This window comes from Palaemon carinicauda, chromosome 42 (assembly GCF_036898095.1).
Source record: "Palaemon carinicauda isolate YSFRI2023 chromosome 42, ASM3689809v2, whole genome shotgun sequence".
Classification (NCBI taxonomy): domain Eukaryota; kingdom Metazoa; phylum Arthropoda; class Malacostraca; order Decapoda; family Palaemonidae; genus Palaemon; species Palaemon carinicauda.
Genome location: NC_090766.1, coordinates 22,605,187 through 22,631,155, shown reverse-complemented (window position 1 = coordinate 22,631,155; position 25,969 = coordinate 22,605,187). Strand labels below are relative to the sequence as shown.

Below are 25,969 nucleotides of genomic sequence, written 5' to 3'. Positions count from 1 at the left end.
GCAGGCTTCCACGCGTAGCCTTCTGCTCGTCAGCGATCATCAGCTCGTCAGCGATCATCAGCTCGTCAGCGATCATCAGCTCGCCAGCGATCGTCAGCTCGTCAGCGATCATCAGCTCGCCAGCGATCTCCGGATCGCCCACGTGTGTTACAGCTGGCACGCCAACGTTCTCCAACACTTCTGAAGGAACATGGTTCGCCAGCTACTAGCTCAACTGCAGATGCTGATCGCCATCGCGCGACCCTCAACTGCGGATGCTGATCGCCATCGCGCGACCCTCAACTGCGGATGCTGATCGCCATCGCGCGACCCTCAACTGCGGATGCTGATCGCCATCGCGCGACCCTCAACTGCGGATGCTGATCGCCATCGCGCGACCCTCAACTGCGGATGCTGATCGCCATCGCGCGACCCTCAACTGCGGATGCTGATCGCCATCGCGCGACCCTCAACTGCGGATGCTGATCGCCATCGCGCGACCCTCAACTGCGGATGCTGATCGCCATCGCACAACCCTGAACGATTGCCCGCTTACGCATGCTGCTCCTCATCGCACAACCCTGAACGATCGCCCTCTTGCGGATGCTGATCACCATCGCACCCTTTCACGCGATCATTCACCTGCGCATGCTGCTCGCCATCGCACAACCCTGAACGATTGCCCGCTTACGCATGCTGCTCCTCATCGCACAACCCTGAACGATCGCCCTCCTGCAGATGCTGATCACCATCGCACCCTTTCACGCGATCATTCACCTGCGCATGCTGCTCGCCATCGCACAACCCTGAACGATTGCCCGCTTACGCATGCTGCTCCTCATCGCACAACCCTGAACGATCGCCCTCCTGCAGATGCTGATCACCATCGCACCCTTTCACGCGATCATTCACCTGCGCATGCTGCTCGCCATCGCACAACCCTGCACGATTGCCCGCTTACGCATGCTGCTCCTCATCGCACAACCCTGAACGCTCGCCCTCTTGCGGATGCTGATCACCATCGCACCCTATCACGCGATCATTCACCTACACATGCTGCTCGCCATCGCTTACCGCCAGCGATCTTCTTCACCTACGCGGCAGCACGATCCCTCGCCGTCACGCCCATTCGCCTGCGCGCCCGCGCGATCGCTCGCCTGCGCGCCCCGCGCGATCGCTCGCCTGCGCGCCCGCGCGATCGCTCGCCTGCGCGCCGCCGCGCGCCCGCGCGATCGCTCGCCTGCGCGCCCTCGCGACTGCGCGCCCGCGCGACCACTCGCCTGTGCGCCCGCGCGACCATTCGCCTTTGCGCGACCGTTCGCCCTCGCGCGACCATAGTTCGCGGCGAATTCCACAGCCGGTGGTAGCAGCAGGGACGCGTGCTCCTAGGCGGCACTCGGGATCACCTCCATCCAAGCACAGGTTGGTAGTGCAGGACGAAGACAGGTCAGTACAGCATTCTTCCCACCTTCTTTTCAGGCAGGAACCGTCGTGTCCTCTCCAAAGGATCGCCCGATCCCTTTCACCTTAGCGAGGATTTCGGACTCTGTGTCCTTGGAGCAGCAGACATGGTTTGATCCGCTGGCACGGGCGTTAATGAGGGTTATGAAACCAGCACTCACCGGCCAGGGTAACAAACCAGCGGCTGTCTCTCCTACGCTGAAGAGAAAGAGAGGAGTGGACTTCGTGGTGACTTCCCCCAGGGCGAAGTTGGTTCCCAAGAGGTCGGTCTCGAGGGTCCCCTCTCCTGCACGAGTACTCTCTCCTTCTCCCGCCCTGGAAGGATTTTTGGCGGGGGGGCTTTCCGTTGAAGATTTCTCCATCGGACAAGGGGTGACTGCTTACCTCTTCCTCTGGGAGCTTACCAGGTTCTTTCCCTCCTCGGTTACGGCCCGAGGTTTGGTTCAAGGAAGCTACAGGAAGATCAAGGGTACTTTCCTCCTCTCGAGCTCAGGCACCTTGGCCTTTCGTCGTTAAATATCTACTTGCGGACAAGCTCGATGATGTACCATCTGGACGCACTGACTGAAGGCTTCCTTCGGGTGTCTCATCTGTGGAGGTCAACGACCTCAGACACCCTTCCATCCTTGAGAAGAGTTTTGTCTTTGCCCAAGGACAGAGACTTAAACATCTGCTGTGCGGAGTAAATCGACTTCCGGTTTCACTCCTCCAAGGCGCTTTCTTCCAGACTCTGCAGGGCTCGAGCTCCCTTTTCTTTCAACCACGTCAGCCTAAGTTATCGGCTACGACAACTGGGACAAGGTGTCCAATTGCAGTTTCCTCCTGTCAGGAACAGATGGCACGGGAGACTCCCCCGGGGGGGCATAGTCCTAAAAGGAGTTCACGAACTCTAGGATTGCAGGTTTTTTCGCTGGGAGGATGCTTAAGGTTACTCATCCGAATGACAGCTTCCCGATGCCCATTCCCGCACAATCTCTGTGAGTAGCCAAGGATATCGCGCCTGCCGTCTCTGTCAGCGAATTCAGTGTCTCTGAACCTCTATGCCATAGCATCAGCAGAGTTGCCCGGTTGGGCAGAATGATCCATACCTTAGGCGAAGGTCTTCCTTAGGATCATCGACGGCTTCACCCCCGGCCCCCTCAGTCGATCCTTTCTTGTAAGGAAGGATCTGAGAGGGGATGTCCATAGTCGACCTCTCAGCCCTGATCAAGTTTGTCGAACAAACTTTGGCCAGCATAGACCAGCAGAATCGATCAGACTGGTAACGAGGCGACAGGACTCCTTTAACCCTGGATCGGAAGGACGGGTACTTTCAGTTTCCATTCCATCCATCTTCCAGGGTGCTCGTCGAATTCAGCCTAAACTGCAAGTATTCCTGCTTATGATGCAGTGTGGCTATCCCGCCGTGGCATAGCAGGTTTGTTTCCCCAGAGAACTCTCCCTGCCTTCCTCTTGGCCGCTCAGGTGCAGACTTCCGCCTCCTCTGCTGTTTGGAGGGCTGGTCAACTCCGGTAGGCTCGGGTTTCGACCTTCTTCAGCGCCGGGAAAAGCTTCCGAATGCTGACCATGAGTGTGGGCTCATGGTATTTTGCTTGGAGCCTTCTCTTCCTCTGCCTCAACATCTGGAGTATCTGGCCATGATATTGAGTCAACCGCCTTACCACGTTGGAAACCCCGCTTCTCGTCCGTCCAGCGAGGTTAAGCAACGTCGGTACTTGGATGGGTGACCACCTGGGGACGCCAGATTCTGTTACCACATCCTCCGAGCCTTCCTTTCGGTTGACTGTGGCAAGACTGAGGAGAGTCGCAGTACCTGTTCTCAGTCAAGCAGAGTTTTCAGCCCTACCTTGGAACGTTTCCTAGTTCTTCTTTCCTCATTGACCCGTTTATAGTCCGGACGGTCGCCTCAGGATAAGTTCCATGTGGGGCGATCCAAGTTCCGGTGGCTTCAGGCAATGTTTAACCGGACTCCCTGGCCCTATGGGACCAGCGGAACTATTAAACCTGCAATGGGTGTTGACCTATGGAGCCTCTTGATGGTAGTGGATATTCTCGTCCTTTCCCCACATTCTTGATGCGGTTCTCGGACTCGTCAAAGGAAAGGGGGGGGGGGGCATGTTCCGGTCCAGGCCTATGGTCAAGACCTGAAGGATACCTCTCCATCATTCAGGCAGGCTTAAGGGCCTTAGTCTGGCCCCTCTTCAGATCCTACCGCTCCTGCCAAGTCGCCCCGTTGCGTGTCGACTTCATGCTAACCAGCAGGGGACGCATTTTCACACCTTCACATCTTGCAGTAGAGATACCGGGATGATTGAGATTCTCTCAATTCCACCATCGGCTCTCTCATTCCAGGCAGGGGAATGTTTCTCTCAGACTATCCGAGCAGAGCCTCATAGAGAGAGTGTACCTAAGGGTCTTTGACCTTGGGTAACCAGCAAGTGCTGGTCTGGGGGACCTGATCGCGACAGCTTGGAACCTCAAGCTTCCGCTAGTTTTCCCCCCAGTCTCAGACCCCGAGACTCTGGCAAGATGCATTCCGGTGATGGTGGGACAACTTCGACGCCTGCGTCTTCCCTCCTTTTTGTCTGCGGACAATGGGTCTCAACAAAACCAGGTTGTCCGTCAACCTTTCAATGGGAGAGCTCCACTGGGACTATGCGCAGAACGGTTTCTGGACCCTCTGCTTCCCCTGACGAAACTCCCGGGAGAGCTTCTCCCACGGCGCAGACTACTCAAGCAACCACACTGCGACATCTCTCCCGAACCGGGACGTCGCTTCGGCTTCATGCCTGGAGACACTACGCTTCCTCCTCTAGAAGAGACAACCCGCTACAGTCGCGGTACGGAGGTCGCGTCATCTGCGATAGTCATCCACAGGGGTCTCCCAGGCAAAGTGAAGAGTCTAAGGTGGTTGGTGCCGTGGGAGATATACCTCTTCCCGTGAGGCCTCTTCTCCAGCAATAACGGTCTTATTGCCTTTCGGCGGGAGGAAACTCCTTTCCGCTCTTGGCAATGAAGCCTGTCGCTCAGCCTTTCCCTGACCTTCAGGCTTAAAGGAATAACTTTTTCCTGCCCGCTGGATCTATCCTCGCTCATGCGAAGCTACGATCGTCCCTGCCCTAGTCGGAGGAAGACCTCCAACTTGGAGCATGGCTCGGACTTTTAGTCCTTTAAGAGATCTTCTCAAGACCCTTTTATGACAGGCCTCGGATTGTATTCCGCCTTGGGTCTTCTGCTCACTCTGGCCACGGCCAGTGTGTAAGCAATCTTCTTGGTCTCTTACTACTCCCCCCCCTTTCTAAGGAAGAGGGGAAGGCAACATTCAGGCTCGCTCCTGAGTTGTTGGCTAGACTCAGAATCTGAGGGTCCCGACCCTTCGGTCCGATTCATTCAAGATTTTGAGTCTCCATTCTGTGTCTGATGTCCCAAGACCTTCTCTTTCTTGCCAGTACAGGAATCGAGAGGTTAGCGCTGGGAACAGCTGCAGTTTGGCCTCAGTTGCAGCCGATTTGGGAACACAAGGAGGACATGGGGGGAGAGTCACCAGTATACCTCTTCAGCCCGGACTCAAGGACATTCATCTCGACCTGTCTTCAGACCCTCCCCCGTCACGTCGCCCTACAGCACGATGTTGGATACATCGCAACGTCCCTCGCCTTCGAGTAATACTACTCTGTGACGCAGGTGCTACAAGCTGGAGTCTGGAAGCGTCTGATGACCTTCGCAGCCCGCTTCCTGCAGGGCGTGACCCACAGGAGTCTCGATACGTTTTCTATCGCTCTGTGGTGGCTACACAACAGCTGGTCTAACCTCAGGCTCCTTTTTGGACAGGTAGCAGAAGGTTGAGGGCATTGTTATCAGGTTTTAGTCTGCATGAACGAAAGAAGTATGTCTGGCCCTTACTTCTTTCTTCATCATCCCCTCTACGGGGAAGCAGCATCCTGGTCTCTGCATAGCTGACCTCGAACCTCTGCAGGTAAACCATGCTTCCTTGTGTTCCGAGTATTGAGTCAATACTGTCGCGTCCCCCATACCCTGACGAGGTGGTATTGGGAACGTCCTAACCCAGAGTTCCTTCTGGAACTCCAGGTCAACTGCCTAGGACGGGTCACACTTCTTCCTTCACACACAAGCTTACGTAGGCCACATGGTTCCTTGCGGTGCAAGGAACTTGTGAGGTGCAGGGACTCCTTTTCTCGAGTGCGACTCACTCGGATTCTGAGTCCCCGGGTAAAGCCAAAGCCAGTATGGCTGGGGACTTTCCACCCTTCCTAAGGGATAAGTCACCCTTTGTAAATAGCGTGGTTTGTATTTCGGTTACGGAACAAATGACAAATTCGAAGATAATTTGTATTTTTCCTAACCATACAAACCTTAGCTATTTACACATATTTGCCCGCCAGCCCTGTCCCCCAAGACAAGTCCTACCTCCAAGTGAAAGTGAGTATTCACCTGTGTGTGAGGGGGAGGAGGGGTAGCTAGCTACCACTCCCCTACCCCCCCGCTAACTAGCGCGGGGGTAATACACCCTCGTTAAATTCTAATGGCTCGCCATTTCAGCTACGCTAAAAGTAATAACCCTTTGTAAATAGCTAAGGTTTGTATGGTTAGGAAAAATACAAATTATCTTCGAATTTGTCATTTTCATCTTGCTTCTGCATTGAATATTGGTTGAGAAATATAATGTTGAACATCAGAATAAATCCTCTCAACCATAAGTTTGTAGTCTTACCTTACATTGCTATCTTATGGCCTTGGCAACCCCCTTAAAGCAACGACAGTGATCACTGTTATAACTTCATAAACAAATGGTAGTTTTGTCTTAATTGTATGTAATTTACTAGATTGTCACGGACTTAATTTAGAACATCTCATCATAATATCATGTTCCTTTTTCTGCTATATATATATTTTTTTTTGTACAGTAAACAGTTCTCCTATTTTCCTTATTACTTATCAATGTTGTCAATCAAATTTTCTTCTATATCTCAAAACAGGCAAGAACTAATGAGAATGTTTCAAAAATGGAGGTGGAAAATGCTGATATTGGTAGAATTTTGGGAAGAGGAGGTGTTGTAATAGATGAAATTTCAAGAAGGACAGGAGCCAACTTGTGTGTTTACGAACATCATGGAAAGAGCTATGTAAGTCTTATACAACAGTTTTTTATGTATCCATTTCATCTTATTACAATGTTTTGATTATTTTCTTTTCTTTAAAGGATAACTTGTAATACTGTTAGAATTTATACAACAGTTGTTTATGTATCTATTTCATCTTTTGACAGTATTTTGATTATTTTCTTTTCTTTAAAGGATAATTCATAATACTGTTAGGATCTGTTAACTTTGTGATCCATGCTATAGGGTTACTTGAAAGGGACATGAAAAACCATTTTAGAACTGGGAAGCAAATCTTTGAAAATATAAACCTGGGAATGAAACAGTTCTGAAATTCTGCCAGTCATGGATTTTAGTAGTTGAACAGGTTGATTAGAAGGCCGGAAAGTTGATGGCATATAAGAATGGAGATTACTACTACTACTACTACTACTACTACTACTACTACTACTACTACTAGCTAAGGTACAACCCTAGATTAAAAATCAAGATGCAAGCTCAGTGAGGAAAGGAAATAATCTACCGTATATCATTTTAAGAACAGTAACAACATTAGAATAGATCTTGCATAAATTAACTATAAGAAAAGACATGTAAGCCTGTTCAACATAAAAACATTCTCTGCATATTTGAGTTTTTGAAGTTCCACTGATTCAACTACCTGATTACGAAAATTATTCTACAATTTGGTCACAGCTGGAATAAATCTTCTAGAATACTTGTGTAGTATTGAGCTTCCTGATGGAGAAGGCATGACTTAGAATTAACTGCATACCTAGTATTACAAGCAGGAAGGTACTTTCTGGGAATATCTGAATGTAAAGGATGGTCAGAGTTATGAAAAATCTTATGCAATATGCATAACGAACTAACTGATTGATGGTGTCAGATATTAGTATCTAGATCAGGAATAAGGAATTTAATAAAGTGTAAGTTTTTGTCTAACAAATTAAGATGAGATTTGGCAGCTGAAGACCAGACAGGAGAACAATACTCGAAACAAGGCAGAATGAAAGAATTAAAGCACTTCTTCGAATGAATAGATTGGTCACCAAAAATCTGGAAAGACTCTCAGTAAGCCATTTTTCTTTTTTTGGAAATTGAAGAAGAGACAGACCAAATGTGTTTTTCAAAAGCAAAATTTTCTATCAAGAATCACACCTACAATATTACAAAAGTCATACAGAGTTAGAAAACTTTATCAACGTTGAGATCCACATCTTGAGGAACCAGTGTCCTTGACCTACTTGCTATCATACATTGAGTTTTGTTAGGGTTCAACTTCATGCCCCATTATTTGCACCATGCACTAATTTTAGCTAGATTTCTATTAATGGATTCAGCAACCCCAGAGCTTCATTCAGGAGATGGAATTGATGCAAAGTAACATAAACTGCATATGCAATAAGCTTGTTTTTCAAGCAAAACCATATGTCATGTGTATATAGTAGGAGAAGTAAGGGGGCAAGAATACTACCATGAGGAACACCTGATATCACATTCCTATACTCACTTCAGTGCCCATCAACAACTCTTTGCAATCCATTACTTAAAAACTCAATAATGATGCTAAGAATAGACCCACCCATTCCTAACTGTTTGAGTTTGAAAACAAGGGCCTCATGATTAACATGGTCAAAGGCAGCACTAAAATCATGGCCAATCATACAAACTTTTTGACCACCATTGGAGATTGTAAGAAGAGCATCACATGCTCCAAGGCCTTTACAAAAGCAAAATTACAAACTAGGGAACAGACAGTTACCTTCAGCAAACCTATTTAGACATTGTGCCAAAAGACGTTAAAAAACTTTGGATAATATGGCAGATATGAAAATTGGGTGGTAGTCAGTTGGACTTGAGCTACCACAAACACATTTACATAATGCAGTAACATTACCAATTTTCCATCAAGTGCTAAAAGCTCCTCTGCTTGGTAACTTGTGCAAAATAACAAATAACTTTGAGCTCTGAATCTGCAGTCTTCATAAAAAATAAAGGAAAAATACCATTTGGGTCTACAGCTCCATAAGCATCAAGGTTGTGCGACCCTTTCTGTACGAAACGGAAGACCCTGCTCTGCACTAGTAATGTCTTATCGGTCACCTTTCATCGGATAATCTTGTTCCTCATGGGCACCTCCAGCAGAAATCTCTTCCATGGTGTTTGAAGGATCCCTGGTCTGCCGTCAGGGTTCCCCCGTTCCTTTACATTCCAGTGAAACAGGAAGCTCAGGGCGACCTTGTCTGCTGGTTCAACGAGGAAAATTTCATCTAGAAAGTCCCAGTGGACTTGCTACCACCGTACATACTTCTCTGATGCACCAAAAAGGTGTGGGAAGCACAGCTGGACAAACTGGTCATCTCATGGGTGTGGACCGAGGAGGAAAGCCATCTGCACATCAACATCCTCGAGATGTAAGCAGCCTATTTAGTGTTGTAAGCACTCCAAGATTTGAGGGGGCACTCATTAGTGTTGATGAGCGACAATACCATTGTAGTAACCTACATCATCAAGCCAGGAGCTACTGTTTCACGTCATCTTTGCAAACTGACAAAGCGGATACACGTCTGGGAGCCATGTCACGCTGTGGAGTTGTTAGTGAGGTACATCATTATTATTATTATTATTATTATTACTACTTGCTAAGCTACAACCCTAGTTGGAAAAGCAAGATGCTGTAAGCCCAGGTGCTCCAACAAGGAAAAAAGCCCAGTTAGGAAAGGAAATAGGTGAATTAACAATTAAAATAGAATATCTAAGAACAGTAACAACAATTAAAATAAATGTTTCATATATAAACTATAAAAAACTTCTACGAAATAAGAGGAAGAGAAATAAAATAGAATAGTGTGCCCGAGTGTACCCTCACGCAAGAGAACTCTAACCCAAGACAGCGGAAGACTATGATACAAAGGCTATGGCACTACCCAAGACTAGAGAACAATGGTTTGATTTTGGAGTGTCCTCCTAGAAAAGCTGCTTACCCTAGCTAAAGAGTCTCTTCTACCTTTACCAAGAGGAAAGTAGCCATTAGATAAAGAGGATGTACTTGCAGACCCACACAGTCCCCATGGGCAGTTTGTAGGAGCAGAGTGGTCTCTTCATCCTCTGATAGCAGGAAGGCTTTTTGCCTTGTGGGGTTCCATTGGGATCGACCTGTTTCCCACGCTGCTGAACAGGAAACTCCCCATGTTTTGCTCCCCGCATACCAGACCCATGAGCGTTGCTCAAAGACTCCTTACAACACTCATGGCATCAGCTGTACGTGTACTCCTTTCCGCCATTCAGCCTGATCCGGCCGGTAATCAAAAGTGTGTTGGTTATACCAGGGCTCAGGATGACCCTAGGGGCTCCCAGGTAGCCTCATTCTGAGTGGTATCCTGATCTGCTTACTCTTCTGGTTGAGATCCAGAGAGAACTACTATCCTCCTGTGGCCCACTCTTCTCTATCAGCTGCAATGGCAGAGGTACCACCATGTCCTGGAGTTGTTAGCGCTTCACAGGTGGAGACTATATAGCACCTCTGAATGAAATGCTTTTTACGAGGCACTGCACTGGAGATGCCTGGGTATCTCTGGAGGTCCTCTACACCTGTCTACCAAGCTGAGTGGGCCATCTTCTGTGACCGGTGTCGAAGATGGAGTATTTCTCTGATCAGAGCAACTCTAGCACATATCATGGATTTCCTTGTCGTGGCTGTCAAAGGCTGCTGCTCAGCCTTGAATATGGTCTTTTCACTGAGGGGTTTAAACCTCTCCTCTTCCTGGCAGATGTCTATGCTCATGAGGAGCTTTAAGCAATCATGCCCACTCCGGGATCTCAGGCCCGGGAATGGAATGTGACTTTAGTCCTTAATGCTCTTATGTGTACCCCATTTGAGCGTTTGAGGAGATCATCTGATAGGGATCTGACTCAATACTATCTCCTATGTAGTCACCCACGCTGAGGAATTTAAGGTCTCCATCATTTTTGTACCGGATCCAGAACCCTGCAGTACAAGACCACAGGTTTGAGCCCTCTATTCCTCAACTTCCGGCAGGTGTTGGGTGGTGATCGAGAGATACTCGTGTCCCATGTGGGCTCTGCCCTGCTATCCGAAAATGACCCAACACCTCAGGCCCCAGTCTCATAGACTTTTCATTAGCACTGGCAGATCCAAGAAAGAGGTAGAGTATCAAGGAACACGGTCTTTTTCTGGCTTCATGAGTAGATCTGTAAAGCTCACTTATCTGACAAGAGTCAGGACTAGTGCTCATAAGTTCAGGGGTATTAACCCCACCCTCGCTTTCAGGAGGAACCTGTCAGTGGGCCAAGATCTGAAGGCTGGTTTCCGGAAGAGACAGACAACCTTAACGGTCTTTTACTTGCGGAAATTTATCCATAATTCCTGTGACACCTTTGTGCTTGGATCTGTGGTGGCTGCTCAAGTTGTTATGTAACCAACCCAACTCCACACAGGAAAAGGATGCATCTTATCTATGGTGATGTGTAAATGTAAATCTAAAGTGAATGGTAATATAACTGTCCTTTCTCTTTTATTCTTCTGTCCTTCCCATTTGGGGGAAATGTAATTGAAACATTACTAGTTGGGTGGACTAGATGTTAGTAAGTTTCACTTCAGAGCACCATTCTTTAAAATTCAGGAAGTAACTTTCCCCATCCTCCTGTAGTGAGTGAGAGGATGGTGGGTCTTGTACCAACCCATTGATATTATACTTGGTATCTGACTCCAACTGACATCTCCTTTGGGGGAAAGGGGTCTCCAGTGTTGATCAAGTATGAGTATTGTACTTGTGTACAACCCAGGGTCTAGTAGGTGGTAGGTTGGCGAGGGCACCAGCCACCTGTTGAGTTACTACTGCTAGAGAGTTATGGGGTCCCTTGACTGAGCACCCATTACTACATTGGATCCTTCTCTACAGTTACGGTTCACTTTCCCTTTGCCTACTCATGCACTGAATAGTCTGGCCTATTCTTCACAGATTTTCCTGTCCTAACAACACTTAGATTACCAAACAATTCTTCTTCACGTGGGGTTAACTACTGCACTGAAATTGTTCAGTGGCTACTTTCCTTTAGGTAAGGGTAGAAGAGTTTCTTTAGCTATGGTAAGCAGCTCTTCTAGGAGAAGGAAACTCCAAAATCAAACCATTGTTATCTAGTCTTGGGTAGTGCCATAGCCTCTGTACCATGGTCTTCCACTGTCTTGGGTTAGAGTTCTCTTGCTTGAGGGTACACTCGGGCACACTATTCTATCTTATTTCTCTTCCTCTTGTTTTGTTAAGTTTTTATAGTTTTTATAAGAACTATCTACTCTAATGTTGTTACTGTCCTTAGCATATTTTATTTTTCCTTGTTTCATTTCCTCACTGGGCTATTTTCCCTGTTTGGGTCCCTGGCCTTATAGCATCCTGCTTTTCCTACTAGGGTTGTAGCATAGCAAGTAATTATGATAATAATGATATCAGTCTTTTATCCATATGATAGATGGATTGAGGGTGGCAGTGGTCCTTACTTCGCGCCCATGCAATTTTGAGTATTGATCACTCCCAGGGAAGAATTTGAACCTTCCAGTTTGGTTCACTGGACTTCCAGCCCATGAAGCAATCTCCCAATTAATGGACGAGTTTGCATGATGCGTAGGAACAAATAAATTATAAAAATAATTTTTATTTTTCCTACCAACACAAACCTGAGTCCTTTAATCCAACTTCCCTCCTCAACCATCCCTCTTAGTCCTGTGCCGTAGGATCAAAAGTGGGGAATCTCCAACTGGAAAGGGATAAGCTCCTCACCCTGCGCCCAAGCCATTTGGATAACTGCTCGATATCCAGCTTTAACGACCGATTCCAGCTTGTGCTGAAATGATATCCCTATTTAAAGGACTCAGAAATGGCTAAGAAAATTACAAATTAATTTTTTTAAAATTTTATTTTTATGAATAGAACTTACCTGGCAGTTATATATAAATATAGCTTAATTCTCTGACTTTCGGCAGAATTTTTTAAAAATTGCGGCAACCGCCTTGTGGTGGTTGTGCGGTTAGGTGGTTAACAACCTTATCGCGTGGTACTAGGAATCATTCCCGTTTTCTGTTCTTCATTTCATCTCTGCCGGTCGGATCGACAACACGTTGGCCTGTCATTAAGATTTTTTTTTTTTGCTTTCCTTGTATCGCTGTACCAGTCTGCTATTTGGTGAAGTACACTGATTTGGCAATCGTGTTTTTGTTATTTCTTTGCTTTTTTGCTGTTTATCATTATGAGTGATAAAATTCAATTCCGTGTTTGTGCGAATGAGAAATGTAAGGTGAGGTTGCCGAAAATGACTGTAGACCCTCACACCGTGTGTTTGAGTTGTAGGGGTTTTGAATGTGCCCTTAATAACAGGTGCGGGGAATGTAAGATATTGAATGAAAAGGATTGGTTGATTATGAAGCGCTTTGTGCGTAAACTAGAGCTCAATAGAGTTAGGAGAGCTTCTAGGTCTAAATCTAAGTCTGTTAGTGGGAAGGAAGACGAGCTTAGTGTTGATTTATCCTTTGAGCCTGTAATTAATTCCTCTTTGGAAGTTGATCCTTCCCTTGAGTTAGTAACTCCTGCCCCTTCTACAGGATCCGTATCTGCGGATGACCCTCGGTACGCTAGGATGGCTGCCAAGTTGAAGGCCATTAAAGAGCAACTTGCGGCCTTTAAACTTTAAAGGTAAGAAAAGTGATAGTAATGTTAGTGCTTGTGAAAGTGCAGTGGAGGTGGCGACTGACTAAACATGTCATTACCCTAGGTCTAGACCTCTACCAAGCTCCCAGGACCAAGGGAGAAGGTACGTCGACAACCAAAAGGGGGTGAGAGGTACGTACCCTCGGTCAGCCGTCGCCTCAGACAGTCCTGTTGCCGATTCCCAGGCTGCTCTTGACCGCCACGGAAAAGGCATGTCGGATGTGTTAGTTTCTTCTCCGAATCCCTTTCCCATACGCAAATGGAAGTTTGAAGCTTCAAGACCTACGAAGAGGAGGTGGAACCGTGACGAATTGTCTCGTTCTCACTCTCGGTTCTAGTAGCTACGAACCTTGTCCGTCTGAGGACAATTTAGACTACGTGCCTGTGGAAAGGACGAAGTCTAGGTCCGCAAGTCGGGATAAAGCAGCCGAAGATCCTTCCCCTTCCACGAGTGTTATTCGTCAGCCCTCTCCTTCGGGACCGCAAGACCCAGCAGAAGTTGCTAAGTCTTTTATGTCTGTTATGCAGGAACAACTTATTTCGTTAGTTCAAGCGTTTAGCCGCCCTCGCGCCCAGTCCGATAAGACGTAAAGACGACTTTTTGCCTATCAAGAAGTTGGCTTCTAAGAGGGAACGGAGTTCCTCTCCTAAGGAACCCTTGCGCTCTTCTTCGAAGACACAACACCGTTCTGCTTCCTCTACTGCTCGACGGCGCCAGGACGATACCTCCTCTCTCTCTCTCGGCGCCAGGACGAAACTTCCTCTCGTCGCCAGGACGATACCGCCTCTCGTTCTCGACGTCAGGACGATACTGCCTCTCGTTCGCGACGCCAGGACGATACCGCCTCTCGTTCTCGACGCCGGGACGACTCTGTCTCTCGCTCTCTGCCCAAGGACGATACCAGCCTGCTTCCTCAGGACGATACTGCCTCTCGTTACCAGGACGTTAACAGCTCTCGGCGTAAGGACGCCTCCCCCTCTCACCTTCGAGACTCTTCCTCCTAGCGCTCGCCGCCAGGACGATACCTCTTCCCGGCGCCAGGACGTAAGCGGTTCTCGGGGTCAAGCTTCTTGCAGCCCTCTTTTGCAGGACAAATCCTTCGATTTGCCGTTGTCGGATTCTAAGGAGCCTTCTCCTCGTACGAAGGATGTTGCAGAGGTGGATCAGGATCTCGAGGAGGTCTCTGATGACGAAGATAAACCTGCTGACGCTGCCAAAGATTACAAAGTTCTCTCTTGCTCCCTCCTTGAACTTTATGGAGAGGAATTCCAACCTGCTGCTCCGCGTTCTCCTCAATCCCAATTCAGCAGAAAAAAGGCCAAGAAACAGTCGGCCTTCATCAAGATGAAGCTGTCGATTTCTGCAAAGAAGGCTCTTGCGAAGATTGATGACTGGATGAAGGAACGGAGACAAGCAGTTAAGACTTCCCTCTCGTTTCCACCAGCTCGTCTTGCTTCGAAGGCTGGTATGTGGTACGAGACTGGGGAACCTCTGTGTCTGGGAGTTCCTGCCTCCTCCATGGGTGACTTCTGAAGCTTAGTGGATTCGGCTAGAAGGCATGCTCTCAACTCAGCCAAGGTCATGTGGTCGATGTTGGAGCTGGATCACCTCGTCAAAGGCATTTTTAGAGCCTTTGAGGTTTTTAGTTTTTTAGACTGGTCGCTAGGGACTCTGGCCAGGAAGACTGACCAGATGGAATGAACTCGGGACCTAACCAGTATTATGCCCTGTATGGACAAGGCCCTCAGAGATGGGGCTAATGAATTGGCTTCGCTGTTTTCAGCAGGAATCCTGAAGAAGAGGGCCCTGCTTTGCTCTTTTACTTCTAGATCTGTAACCGTTGCGCAGAAGTCTGAGCTTCTTTACGCCCCCCTGTCACAACATCTTTTTCCTGAGGCCCTTGTGAGAGACATTTCGCTTTCTCTGGCCCAAAAAGCCACCCAAGACCTGTTATCACGTTTGGCTCGTAAGCCCTTGGCAGCCGCTCCTTCTACTTCGAAGCGGGAGGAAAAGAAATTCCAGCAGCCCTTTCGAGGCAGGACTACTACAAGACGAGATTTTAGAGGAAGAAGGCAAGAGTCAGGAGCAAGATCGAACAGAGGTTCGTTCAGAGCTCGCTCCTGAAAATGAAGTATATCTCCTCCAGACAGTAGGCGCAAGACTGTCAGGTTTTTGGCAGTCTTGGAAGAGAAGAGGGGCGGACAGCTGGTCCCTCTCAGTTATCAAGGAAGGATACAAGATCCCCTCTCTGAAGGAACCTCTCGCAGATACAGGTATTGCTCGACTTACGACCTATGTGACATACGACTATTCGACTTTACGACCATTTTTTTCAGGGTGATGACGTCACAAGTTTATCGGAAATAGGACGAATATTTCCTTGAAAATAATCTATTTTCTTGTATACATATAAACTGATTTATCTTGGTAAATTATTATTTTCTTTTATTGTTAATATTCAGTATTTATTTTCAGTTAGAAATACATTAGGAAAAGTTTTAATATCTGTCGAGTTCATTTTATGTCTAGTGACGTCACATCACCGGCGGAAAGCTTCCAGGCAATACAGTGATTTCCTTCCAATAGGCTAACAATTAATATTAGTATTTCCATTATCGAAATATTAAATAACGATACAAAGTATTTCGAGGGTCTTTATCGGTTGTCCTGAGTACTACGTAGCGTAAATTTGACTGTACGCAACTTTTTTAATCTCTGATAATGGATCGATGTTCATCTAAAGAAAATATATTATTAGGGCAAATATTTTCTTGAAAATAGTATATTTCCTTTTACATTATAAAAATAAAATACTTTTGTTTGTTAAGTTAGTATTTTCTTTTCATTTCTTGCGAGAAACAAAGAAAATGAATTTACATATTTTGCAAGTCATTCTTCGTAGAGTTTACTGTACGTCACGTGTCTTGTAACGTCATGTATCTGGCGGAAGCGCGCTGACAAACCGAATGATTGCCTTTCATTGTTACCGAGTAATCATATTACAGCATTCCCATCATCAAAACACCCAGTAATGATATCAAGTGTTTTAGTGGTCTGTATCATTAGTTATAAGATTAGTACAACTTACCGTAAATTTAAGAAAAAAAGTCTGATGACGTCATATTTCTGGCGGAAGGCGAGAGGCAAATCAAGGGATTTCCTTCCGATGCGTTACTATTCCCATAATGGAAACATCGAATAATGATATATAGAATTTTTTAATAATTTAAAAAAAAAAATATGAAGATACAACTGAAGTAAAAACAAAATACAGAGAGCGAGAGAGAGAGAGAGAGCGCGTATTCCTTTTATAACTAATAAGGTCTATAAACGAGCTGTATGGAAAATGTGATACCCTATAACATATTGGCGCTGATGTAATATGCATTATGAAGAAATTTCGAATGTCAAGAAAATTATATAAATGTGTTATTCGCACTATATATATGCTCTCATAATAGTAATACAGCAGCGTGACCTTGAGATCAGCTGATGCCAACCGAAAGTAAATCAAAAGTATTTGTTGATTATTGATATGCTCAAGAAATTGAAAAATAAAATATAAACATTCTTTAATAAACCACAATTAAACACAGTAATGTCTAAAGGGATTTTGACGAAGGAAAAATCTATTTCTGGGAAGAGGCCTGTGACGCCCGGTGAGAAAGGTCCTTCCTTATACCTTTCCTAATATAAATCTTCCAAATATACTAGAGAAAGATAAAAGCATGGAATGCAGAGGTTACAACCCTCGCGCGAACACCTTGTAGGTGTCGTGTATTAAACAAAGGCGTGTGTAAACCACTATTCACAGGTTGTCTTCCATTTAGATAATCCCTTCATCAATGGGGAGGGCCGTGACAGGCCCTAGATAACATGGTTGAACTCCCCAACGACACCTACCACGCGCGCCCTCTAGGACATCCTTCTGCAAGAACATATGGCTTGGCAAGGAAAAAGAGGGGTGGGGTCCGAATCAAATAACCGGGAAGGGTTTCACCGGGCGTCACAGGCCTCTTCCCAGAAATAGATTTTTCCTTCGTCAAAATCCCTTTTCTGGGGCGGCCTGTGACGGCCGGTGAGAATGTACCAGAGAATGCCTTCCAAGCCCAATAAATTAATAACATAATAAGGAGAAAACAAACACCATGTAAGGCAATAATATAATACTGTAAGTAAACATAAATCATAAACTAGCCATAGGCATAGGGGATGTAATGCTAAAATAATATGAGGACCAGGGATCACCTGAGTGTCCCGTCGTGAAAGGAATCAACCTTACATGTCTAAGCATATCTAAACTTTACAGGAATGGTAATTACAATAACAGTTAAATCATAACAATTAAACATGGCAAAATAACTTAGGGCTAACGAACCACCCAGGAGAGTGGCGACGTGGTGTGAGAGGTGGTCAGGAGGGAGGAGAGAAGAGATGGAATAAAGAAATAATCAGAGATTAATGGGGGGAGATAAGACTCCCCGCTGCAACCGTAGGGTATTTAAGGGCCTGTAAGTTCTTTAGATAGTGGCGTTTGAAAACCATAGGAGATTTCCAACCCGTGTATTTTTTAAGGTCATCAAAGTCCATGTTCTGGAAGTAATTGATAGAGGTAGCTATTGACCGTATATCATGAGCGTGGGGAAATGATTCCGGGTTAGCATGTTTAATGAAGTAGAGGATTTGTTGTCTGATACCTTGAATGGTCAAAGTACCACCTTATTCCCTGATAAATAAGGGGCCAGACGAGCGGGTGGCAGATCTAGCTAAAAAGGTCCTGAGAGTAGTGACTGGACACAGCGAAGGATCCTGGGGAAGGGAGATGATCTTCCAAGGGGACCACCTATTTTGCGGGTCCTCATTTTTTGCTAGGAAAGCTCTGTCTGGGGTAAGCAGTACTTCGCCTGTAGGGAGGAAATCTATGTTTTCCGGGTTACGTGAGAGCGCTGCTAGTTCTGAGATTCTAGCACCTGAGGCCATAGCTGATAGAAATAACGTCTTCCTAAGCAGAGTGATATAAGAGCAGGACTCGTTGTCAGTGTCCGACGCGAGTTTGAGGACATTGTTCAGAGACCAAGAGACTTTTTGTGGCCGATCCAACGGCCGAAGCCTAGCACATGCTTTTGGAATAGATGAGAAATAGGAATCAGCTAGATTAATGTTAAACCCAACCAGGAATATCTTCTTCAAAGCTGACTTGATGGTAGTTATAGTGCTAGCTGCCAAGCCCTTGTCAAATAAGAACCTAAAGAATGAGATGGCTAAATTCGGAGTCATACGAGTGTGGTCTGAGTTCTTTAGGAAACCTGCTAATTTCTTAACAGCCGAATCATATTGACGAATTGTCGAGTCCCTTTTGTCCGCTTCGATGAAGAGAACGTTTTCCGGGTCAATGTTTGCGTCTTTATGAGCTGCAAACTTCATGAAGTCCACAAAGTTAGGGTTTTGGCTATCCTTGAGGAATCTGACACAGTCTGTGTTTGAATTACTTGGGTTAGTTTGGGGAATGGAATCCGGAAGGGTCGGAGTTTCAGCTCGAGGAGGAGAGGAAACCAACTGCTCTTTGGCCAGTGAGGTGCTACTAAGGCCACTGTCCCCCGGAAGGAGCGTAGTTTGTGCAATACTTTCATTAGAAGATTCACTGGTGGAAATAGGTAAATCTTCCCCCAATGGTTCCAATCCAGGGTTAATGCGTCTATGGCATAAGCCTGAGGGTCCATGTTTGGTGTCACATAACAAGGAAGTTTGTGATTCATCTGAGTTGCGAATAGATCTACCTGAAGGCCCGGAACCAGCCTGAGTATCCACCGGAATGAAATTATGTCCAGAGACCATTCTGATTCCAGTGGTTTCGTCCTGGATAGTGAGTCCGCTATCACATTCTGGACTCCCGCTAGGTGGGTTGCTGACAGGAACCAGTTCTTTTCTGCGGCCAAGGTGAAGATAGTGACCAGGATCTGATTCAGGTTGGGCGACTTGGATCCTCCTCTGTTGATGCAGTGTACTACGGCTGTGCTGTCTGACACTACTCTGATGTGGGTCGACCTCGGAGGAGAGAGCCTCTTCAGGGTCAAGAACACTGCCATGGCTTCGAGAACATTGATGTGGAAGTGTTTCATGGCGGGTGACCAAGAGCCCTGAAACATCTGACGTTCGTAGTAACCCCCCCATCCACTCAGAGACGCGTCTATGAATTGTCACTTGTGGGGGTGGGAATTGAAGAGGAACCGATTTGGAAAGGTTCTTCGGTTCGGACCATGGCTGTAATCTCATTTTCAAGACAGAGGGGATTTTCGAGACCTTGTCTCTTAAAGGTACTGTGGCTCTCTTTCTCCAAACTCGATTGATGTCTTTGAGTTTGGCTTTCAATAGGCGATCTGTTACTGAGGCGAATTGAAGAAGGCCGAGGATTCTTTCTAAGGCTCTTCTGGACACCTGCCTGTGTTTTAGAAAATTCTTGACCTTGGAAGCTATTTCTCTTACCTTTTTGGGAGGTAGAACCAGCTTGTGCCGTGCAAGGTCCCACTGTATGCCTAACCATTCGAAGCGGTCTGATGGAAGTAGGCGGGATTTTTGGAGATTGACCCGAAATCCCAGGTTGGCGAGAAAACGAAGTACTTTCTTCGTAGCTCTGTTGCACTCCAGGGCTGACCGAGCCCAAATAAGCCAATCGTCCAGATAAGCAACGATCTGAATCCCTTGGTTCCTGAGTTGTTCTAGCACCGTCTCTCCCAGTTTCGTGAATATCCTGGGTGCAATGTTGAGGCCGAAGGGCATGACTTTGAATGCAAAGGCTTTCCTGCCTAGACGGAAACCTAGGTAAGGAGAGAAGTTTCGAGCTATTGGTACGTGATAATAGGCGTCGGTAAGATCGATAGAGGTGGTGACGGCCCCACGGGGAAGCAGGGTACGTACCTGAGAGATGGTCAACATCCGGAACTTGTCGCAGAGGATGTAAGAATTTAGCTTTGACAAGTCCAGGACCACTCTCAATGCCGACGAGCCTTTCTTCGGAACTGTGAACAGGCGGCCTTGGAACTTCAGCGATCGAACCCGTTTGATTGCTTTTTTCTGTAGTAACTCGGTGGTGTACTCTCTCAGAATGGATGTGGGTCTCTGGAAGAAGGTCACTGGTGGAGGAGGGGAACCTTGTGACCATTTCCACCCCAAGCCTTTGGAGACTATGCTGTGAGCCCACGGACTGAAGGTCCAACGGTCTCGAAAGTGGTAAAGTCTCCCCCCTACCGGAACTATATCATTGCGAGGGAGTGAATCTAGGTTCTTTCCCTCCTCGAGAACCCCTTGTCCTCGGTCCGCCTCGTTGACGGAACTGTCCTCTAGCCCTGTAGCTACCTCTCTGGTGTCCACGAAAGGGACCTGAGGGTCCGTAGCTAGGGTTGTATGCGGGTGAGGGCATCCAAACGGGGTTGGGTTGGGTACCTGGGGGAGCAGTGAGGTAGACCACCTGTTGAGGGTGTTTCGGCTGTAGAGGAGACGAAGCAGTGGGAGACTGTGAAGACGAGTGGGCAATCGACGATTGTTGGTAGTGACCTCGGCTCGTCTTGTAAGGGGCAAACCTCTGTTTCTTCCTGAAGAAGTTTTGTTTTTGACCTTCAACCCTCTTTTTGGCAGTGAGGCCCCACCTCACTTGCAAATTTTGATTTGCTCTCGCAGCGTCTTGTAGTACCTTGTTCACCTCCTCCTGAGGAAAAAGGTTCTTACCCCAGCAGGGGGAAGCTATCAGCCTATTCGGTTCATGCCTGATCGTGGCCTCAGAAAGAACGTGCTTCCTGCAACTAACCCGAGCCGAACAAAACTCGTGTAAGTCGATTTGGAAGGACAGAGACAGGTTCTTTGTGAATACCCGGAACATGGTCTCGGTCGGGTAAAGTGAGGTTAGGGACTCCACGGAGGTAATGGAGTGGAGAGACCTAGCCAACCTATTCCGTGCCTCAAACTCAGTCTTGAGAAGAATATCTGGTAATTTAGGAAGCTTCTCGGAGAACAGATTAGAGGCACAGTCTGGGTCTAACTTCCCTACTGTGAAAGTAGCGGGGGCATCATCCCAGATAGTAACGGTACTCGGAATGAGCATGGAGGTGGGATCGGTCTCTTTAAGAGCTGGCATGGCAGAACCTTCTTTGATAGCCTGAAAAGTAAGAGCTGCCACTTTATCTGTAATAGGCAAGGTAATACCTGGAGAAGCTGTAAATATGGTGTAGGCTCCTTTGTGTGGGGTGAGCTTGGAATTAGTGCAACCCCAGTCTGACAACGTCCTGGCCCAGAAAGATTGGGCCTGCTCTTTAGGGAATATTACCGTTTCCTTCGGTACCTTGTCTAACCTAACCAAGGCATGTTCTTTCAATCGGACGAAGCCGTTGAATGGGAATTCTAGTCCCGGAGGGTAAAATTCTAAGTCCTCTAGAGGACGGGTGCCTATGCCCTCTAGAGTTATGGCACCATCAATATATGGAGCATGTAAGGCAAACCTCCAAGGGTTGTTTTTCTCGAAGGGAGGTAACTTCGATGCATCCGGGGCTGAAGGAGGGGGCATCTGAGTTCCGGAACGGATGAGACTTGCCACCATATCTTTGAGCTCCGTCATAGCTCCTCGGTCTGCCCTAGACTGTTGAAGATATTGTTGTATCTGTTCTTTCACAATATCCCTGACCATGGCGGCGGATAAAGGGGGCTCCCGAGCCTGATCCTCTAACGAAGCCCTGGACTTAGTAGACTTTGACTTCTTAGGAGTCACGGTTTTAGGTATAGCAATATGAACATCAGGATCCTTTGAGGGTCCCGGAACCGGTGACACTGATAATGGCAAAGCTGAAGGCTTAAAGGTACGTAGTGGCTTCACCTTGGGTCGTACAGGAATGGAGGGACCTAGAGGAGAAGCCGTAGGTTTATCAAAGCCGTGAAAGGAAGTAGTAGAGGAAGGAGTGTGGGGTGAAAGGGGGTCCACCAACTCAACACCACCTACCTGCTCATCCATGGGTTCCTCGTCCAGACCTAGGTAGGGCTCGGCCTCCGTCACTAAAACCTCTTCCTCAGTTAGAATGGTTTCTCTAATCACTTCAATTAACGGGGCCGCTGTCTCCGGTGGAACTGCTGCAGTAGTAGAGCCTGGGAATAGGCGAGAAGCCATGTCTCCATCAAGGAGATAGGGTGCGCCAGCAGGCGCATTCCTCCCAAACCCTGACACCCAAGGCCGGAGAGTAGCTCTCGCCTCCCTGAGAGATTCATCATCAGCCTGAAAGAGGAGAGAGGGAATTAATGATGAAGTCAAAACTGAAGTCAATATACAAAGAGCAATTAATTCTTCGCAAAGAATATTAACAGGGACACTAGAACCAACTTACCTCCTCGCTCAGGAGTAGGGCTGACAGCTCATAGCAGAGCATGCATGCCTCCGGAAACCATATCGTATAGGGGGCTTGTCCGGTTCCCGAGAGAAGGATATGGCGCAATGGGCATGGGCCCGGCATAGATCATGGCCCATGGGATCAGTAAAGGCAGCGGAGCAGCCCCTGGCAGTGCAGCGGACTTTCTGTAAAAAGAAAGAAGACATAAGTCTGGATGTTCCTTGAGATTCTTGTCATTGACTTATGAATCAGAAACACTTAAATCTTAATTAATGTGTGAGTATGGTAGTAGCTAACACCTTAATAAAATAAGAAATTATAATAGAAACCAGTAACCACATAGCATGAATCTCTAAACTTCATCGATATCACACTGTTAACTCCGGTTCTGGACTCCTGCTTGATCTCTGTTTTTACCGGAGGTCCGGTAGCAAAGGCCCGTCATCGTGATATCGTGACCGTCTCCGGTACGATAACATTATCCTCAATGAATGAGTTATCTCCAGTGAAGCCGGAGATACGATGAAAACGGGGGCCTTAACGGTGTAATTGTGATCAAACATGACAAAGGTTCGTGTGTAAAAGGCTTCAGCCGGAGTCCGAGTGCCGGATTTCACCGTTGCACTCCAAAAATCTGCTCCGGAACGATAACTAGTTCTCACCCAATGAGTATCCATTATAGCGGAGCATAACTCAAGGCGGAGCTAAGCATAACTCAAGGCGGAGCTAAGGGTGTCGGTATAAAACGACCCCAATTAATGACTCATACACTAACGTACCTAATAATAGTGTTAGCTATATTAACAGTAACCACATCAATAAAGCGTTTATAATATTAAACGTACTATCATCAATTCTGATACTGAGAGGAGGCCTGAATAACCCGTGATCGTATAAAAACGGAGAACGGGAAATTCACCTCTCTTACTCAAAGAAAATGAGAGAAAGGATAACTCATACCTGTAGAACAGGAAACGAGCACTCTATGCTTTCGCTCTCAAGGTTACATATTAAAAATTAACATCACACAATAAATAAGAAAATTAAAAAATTGATTGCTTTTCTTAGTAATAGTAATAACGAAGAATAACGACAACGTAACAAAAAAACAAGGATATAGTCTAAAACGAACCCTCCAGGAGGGTACAAATTAACAGACTAAATCGCTAAGCTTTAAATCGTTACTATGCTTTAAAACGCTATCTTAAATCGCTATTCTTCGTAGGTCCAAATTGGACTTGCAAGCAAATAAATACCATAGTAAAAATTAATAATGATTAATGATAACATAAAAGGCCATAAAACGTAAGTGATATAACCTATCTGACAGAGTACCAGATGGGCAAAAATAACTAGAAAATTTACCGAAGCGAACATACCCAAAATGGCTGCCGATACCTCGGCAGGACAATCGCTTCCAAAACTAAAAACCACCATAATGGAAATAGAACAAATGCCCGGTACTGCCAAAAGCTGCCAAAACAAACTATGGTACTTAACATTGGTAAGGGTGAAGTAACAACGTCAGTCATGTTGAAATAACGAGAAATTCTTCGAAAAAACACTGTGCCCAAAAAAAACTATGCTTGCTGCAAGTCCAATTAAAGAAGGATGTCCTAGAGGGCGCGCGTGGTAGGTGTCGTTGGGGAGTTCAACCATGTTATCTAGGGCCTGTCACGGCCCTCCCCATTGATGAAGGGATTATCTAAATGGAAGACAACCTGTGAATAGTGGTTTACACACGCCTTTGTTTAATACACGACACCTACAAGGTGTTCGCGCGAGGGTTGTAACCTCTGCATTCCATGCTTTTATCTTTCTCTAGTATATTTGGAAGATTTATATTAGGAAAGGTATAAGGAAGGACCTTTCTCACCGGCCGTCACAGGCCGCCCCAGAAATGAAATATGAAGGCTTAATATTGAACTAGAATACTGTATGAAGCTTTAAAAATGAACTACCCGTATGCGATTGCGAGAGCGAGCACACACACACACACACACAGAAAGAGCTACAACGATTTCGCATTACAGTATACCTAATGATTAGACAAACTGTATGGACACTGATTTCCTGTAACATATTGGCGTTGATGTAATACTCATCATGAAGATATCTCTAATAAGTTAAGAAATGATAAAAAACTATGCCATACGTATGTACGCCATATTCTGATACGGTAGGTAGCGGCACTTTCAGATCAGCTGATCATAACCAAAGGTAAACAAAGTTTTCAGTATTCGATTGTAAAATGCTTCCAAAATTGATAAATAGAATACAAAAATGCATTTATAGAGCATATGATATCCTATGAAACAAGAAAATGGAATAATGATAGACAGTATGAAAATATTGACAAAATATGATCCAGATGATTGCCGAATCATAACGTATCAAAATAAATCTACGGAAACTTCCCTTTTCTAGTTTGACATACGGCGAACTCGACCTACGACTCATCTCTCGGTCCCTATCTCGGTCGTAAGTCGGCGACTACCTGTACTCCGCTGGCCTTAGTAGCCCAGTACACAGATCCAGGGAAACAGAAGGCCCTCCTAGATCTAGTCGACCAAATGCTGGACAAGAGCGATAGAGCCGGTTCGGGATCTATCCTCCCCAGGCTTTTACAATCGCCTGTTTCTAGTGCCCAAGAACTCTGGTGGATGGAGACCCGTCCTGGATGTCAGCTCTCTGAACGTCTTCATGGAGAAGACGAAGTTCTCCATGGAGACGACCCAGTCTGTGCTGGCATCAGTATGTCCAGGGGACTGGATGGTGTCTCTCAATTTGCAGGACGAGTATTTTCACGTCCCCATCCATCCAACTTCAAGGAAGTACCTGAGATTTGTAATGCAGGGCAAGTGCTTCCAATTCAGAGCGCTTTGCTTCGGTCTCAGCACGGCTCCTCAAGTCTTCACCAGGATAATGGCGAATGTGTCTGGCTGGCTACACCAAGAGGGGATAAGGATATTCTTTTATCTGGACGATTTGCTGATTCGTTCACGATTGAAGGAGAAATGTCTGGAGGATTTACGAAAGACTTTTATGATGGCTCAAGATCTAGGCCTGGTCCTCAACAGGGAGAAGTCTCAGATCAAGCCGAATCAGAGTGTTCTCTATTTGGGGATAGTTCTGAATTCAGTTCTTTTTCGGGCTTTTCCCTCACAGGAAAGACAGACCAAGTGTCTCGAAAAGGTCCGAAGTTTCCTGGACAAGCGAAGGAGTGGATGAGTTTGCTGGGAACTCTCTCCTCCCTCGAACAGTTTGTCTCACTGGGGAGACTCCATCTAAGGCCTCTACAGCACTTTCTTTCGAGAACGT

The 25,969-nt window shown here is 46.4% G+C and overlaps 1 protein-coding gene across 2 annotated transcripts in view; it reads left to right on the top strand.

Moving 5' to 3' along the window:
- Positions 1 to 25,969, top strand: part of LOC137632996 (uncharacterized) — a 113,238-nt gene that overhangs the window by 78,755 nt on the left and 8,514 nt on the right. For both annotated transcript variants that reach the window (XM_068365164.1, XM_068365163.1), the window contains exon 6: positions 6,438 to 6,584. In XM_068365164.1, the coding sequence (XP_068221265.1) occupies positions 6,438 to 6,584 (147 nt within the window). The remainder of the gene's footprint in view (positions 1 to 6,437; positions 6,585 to 25,969) is intronic.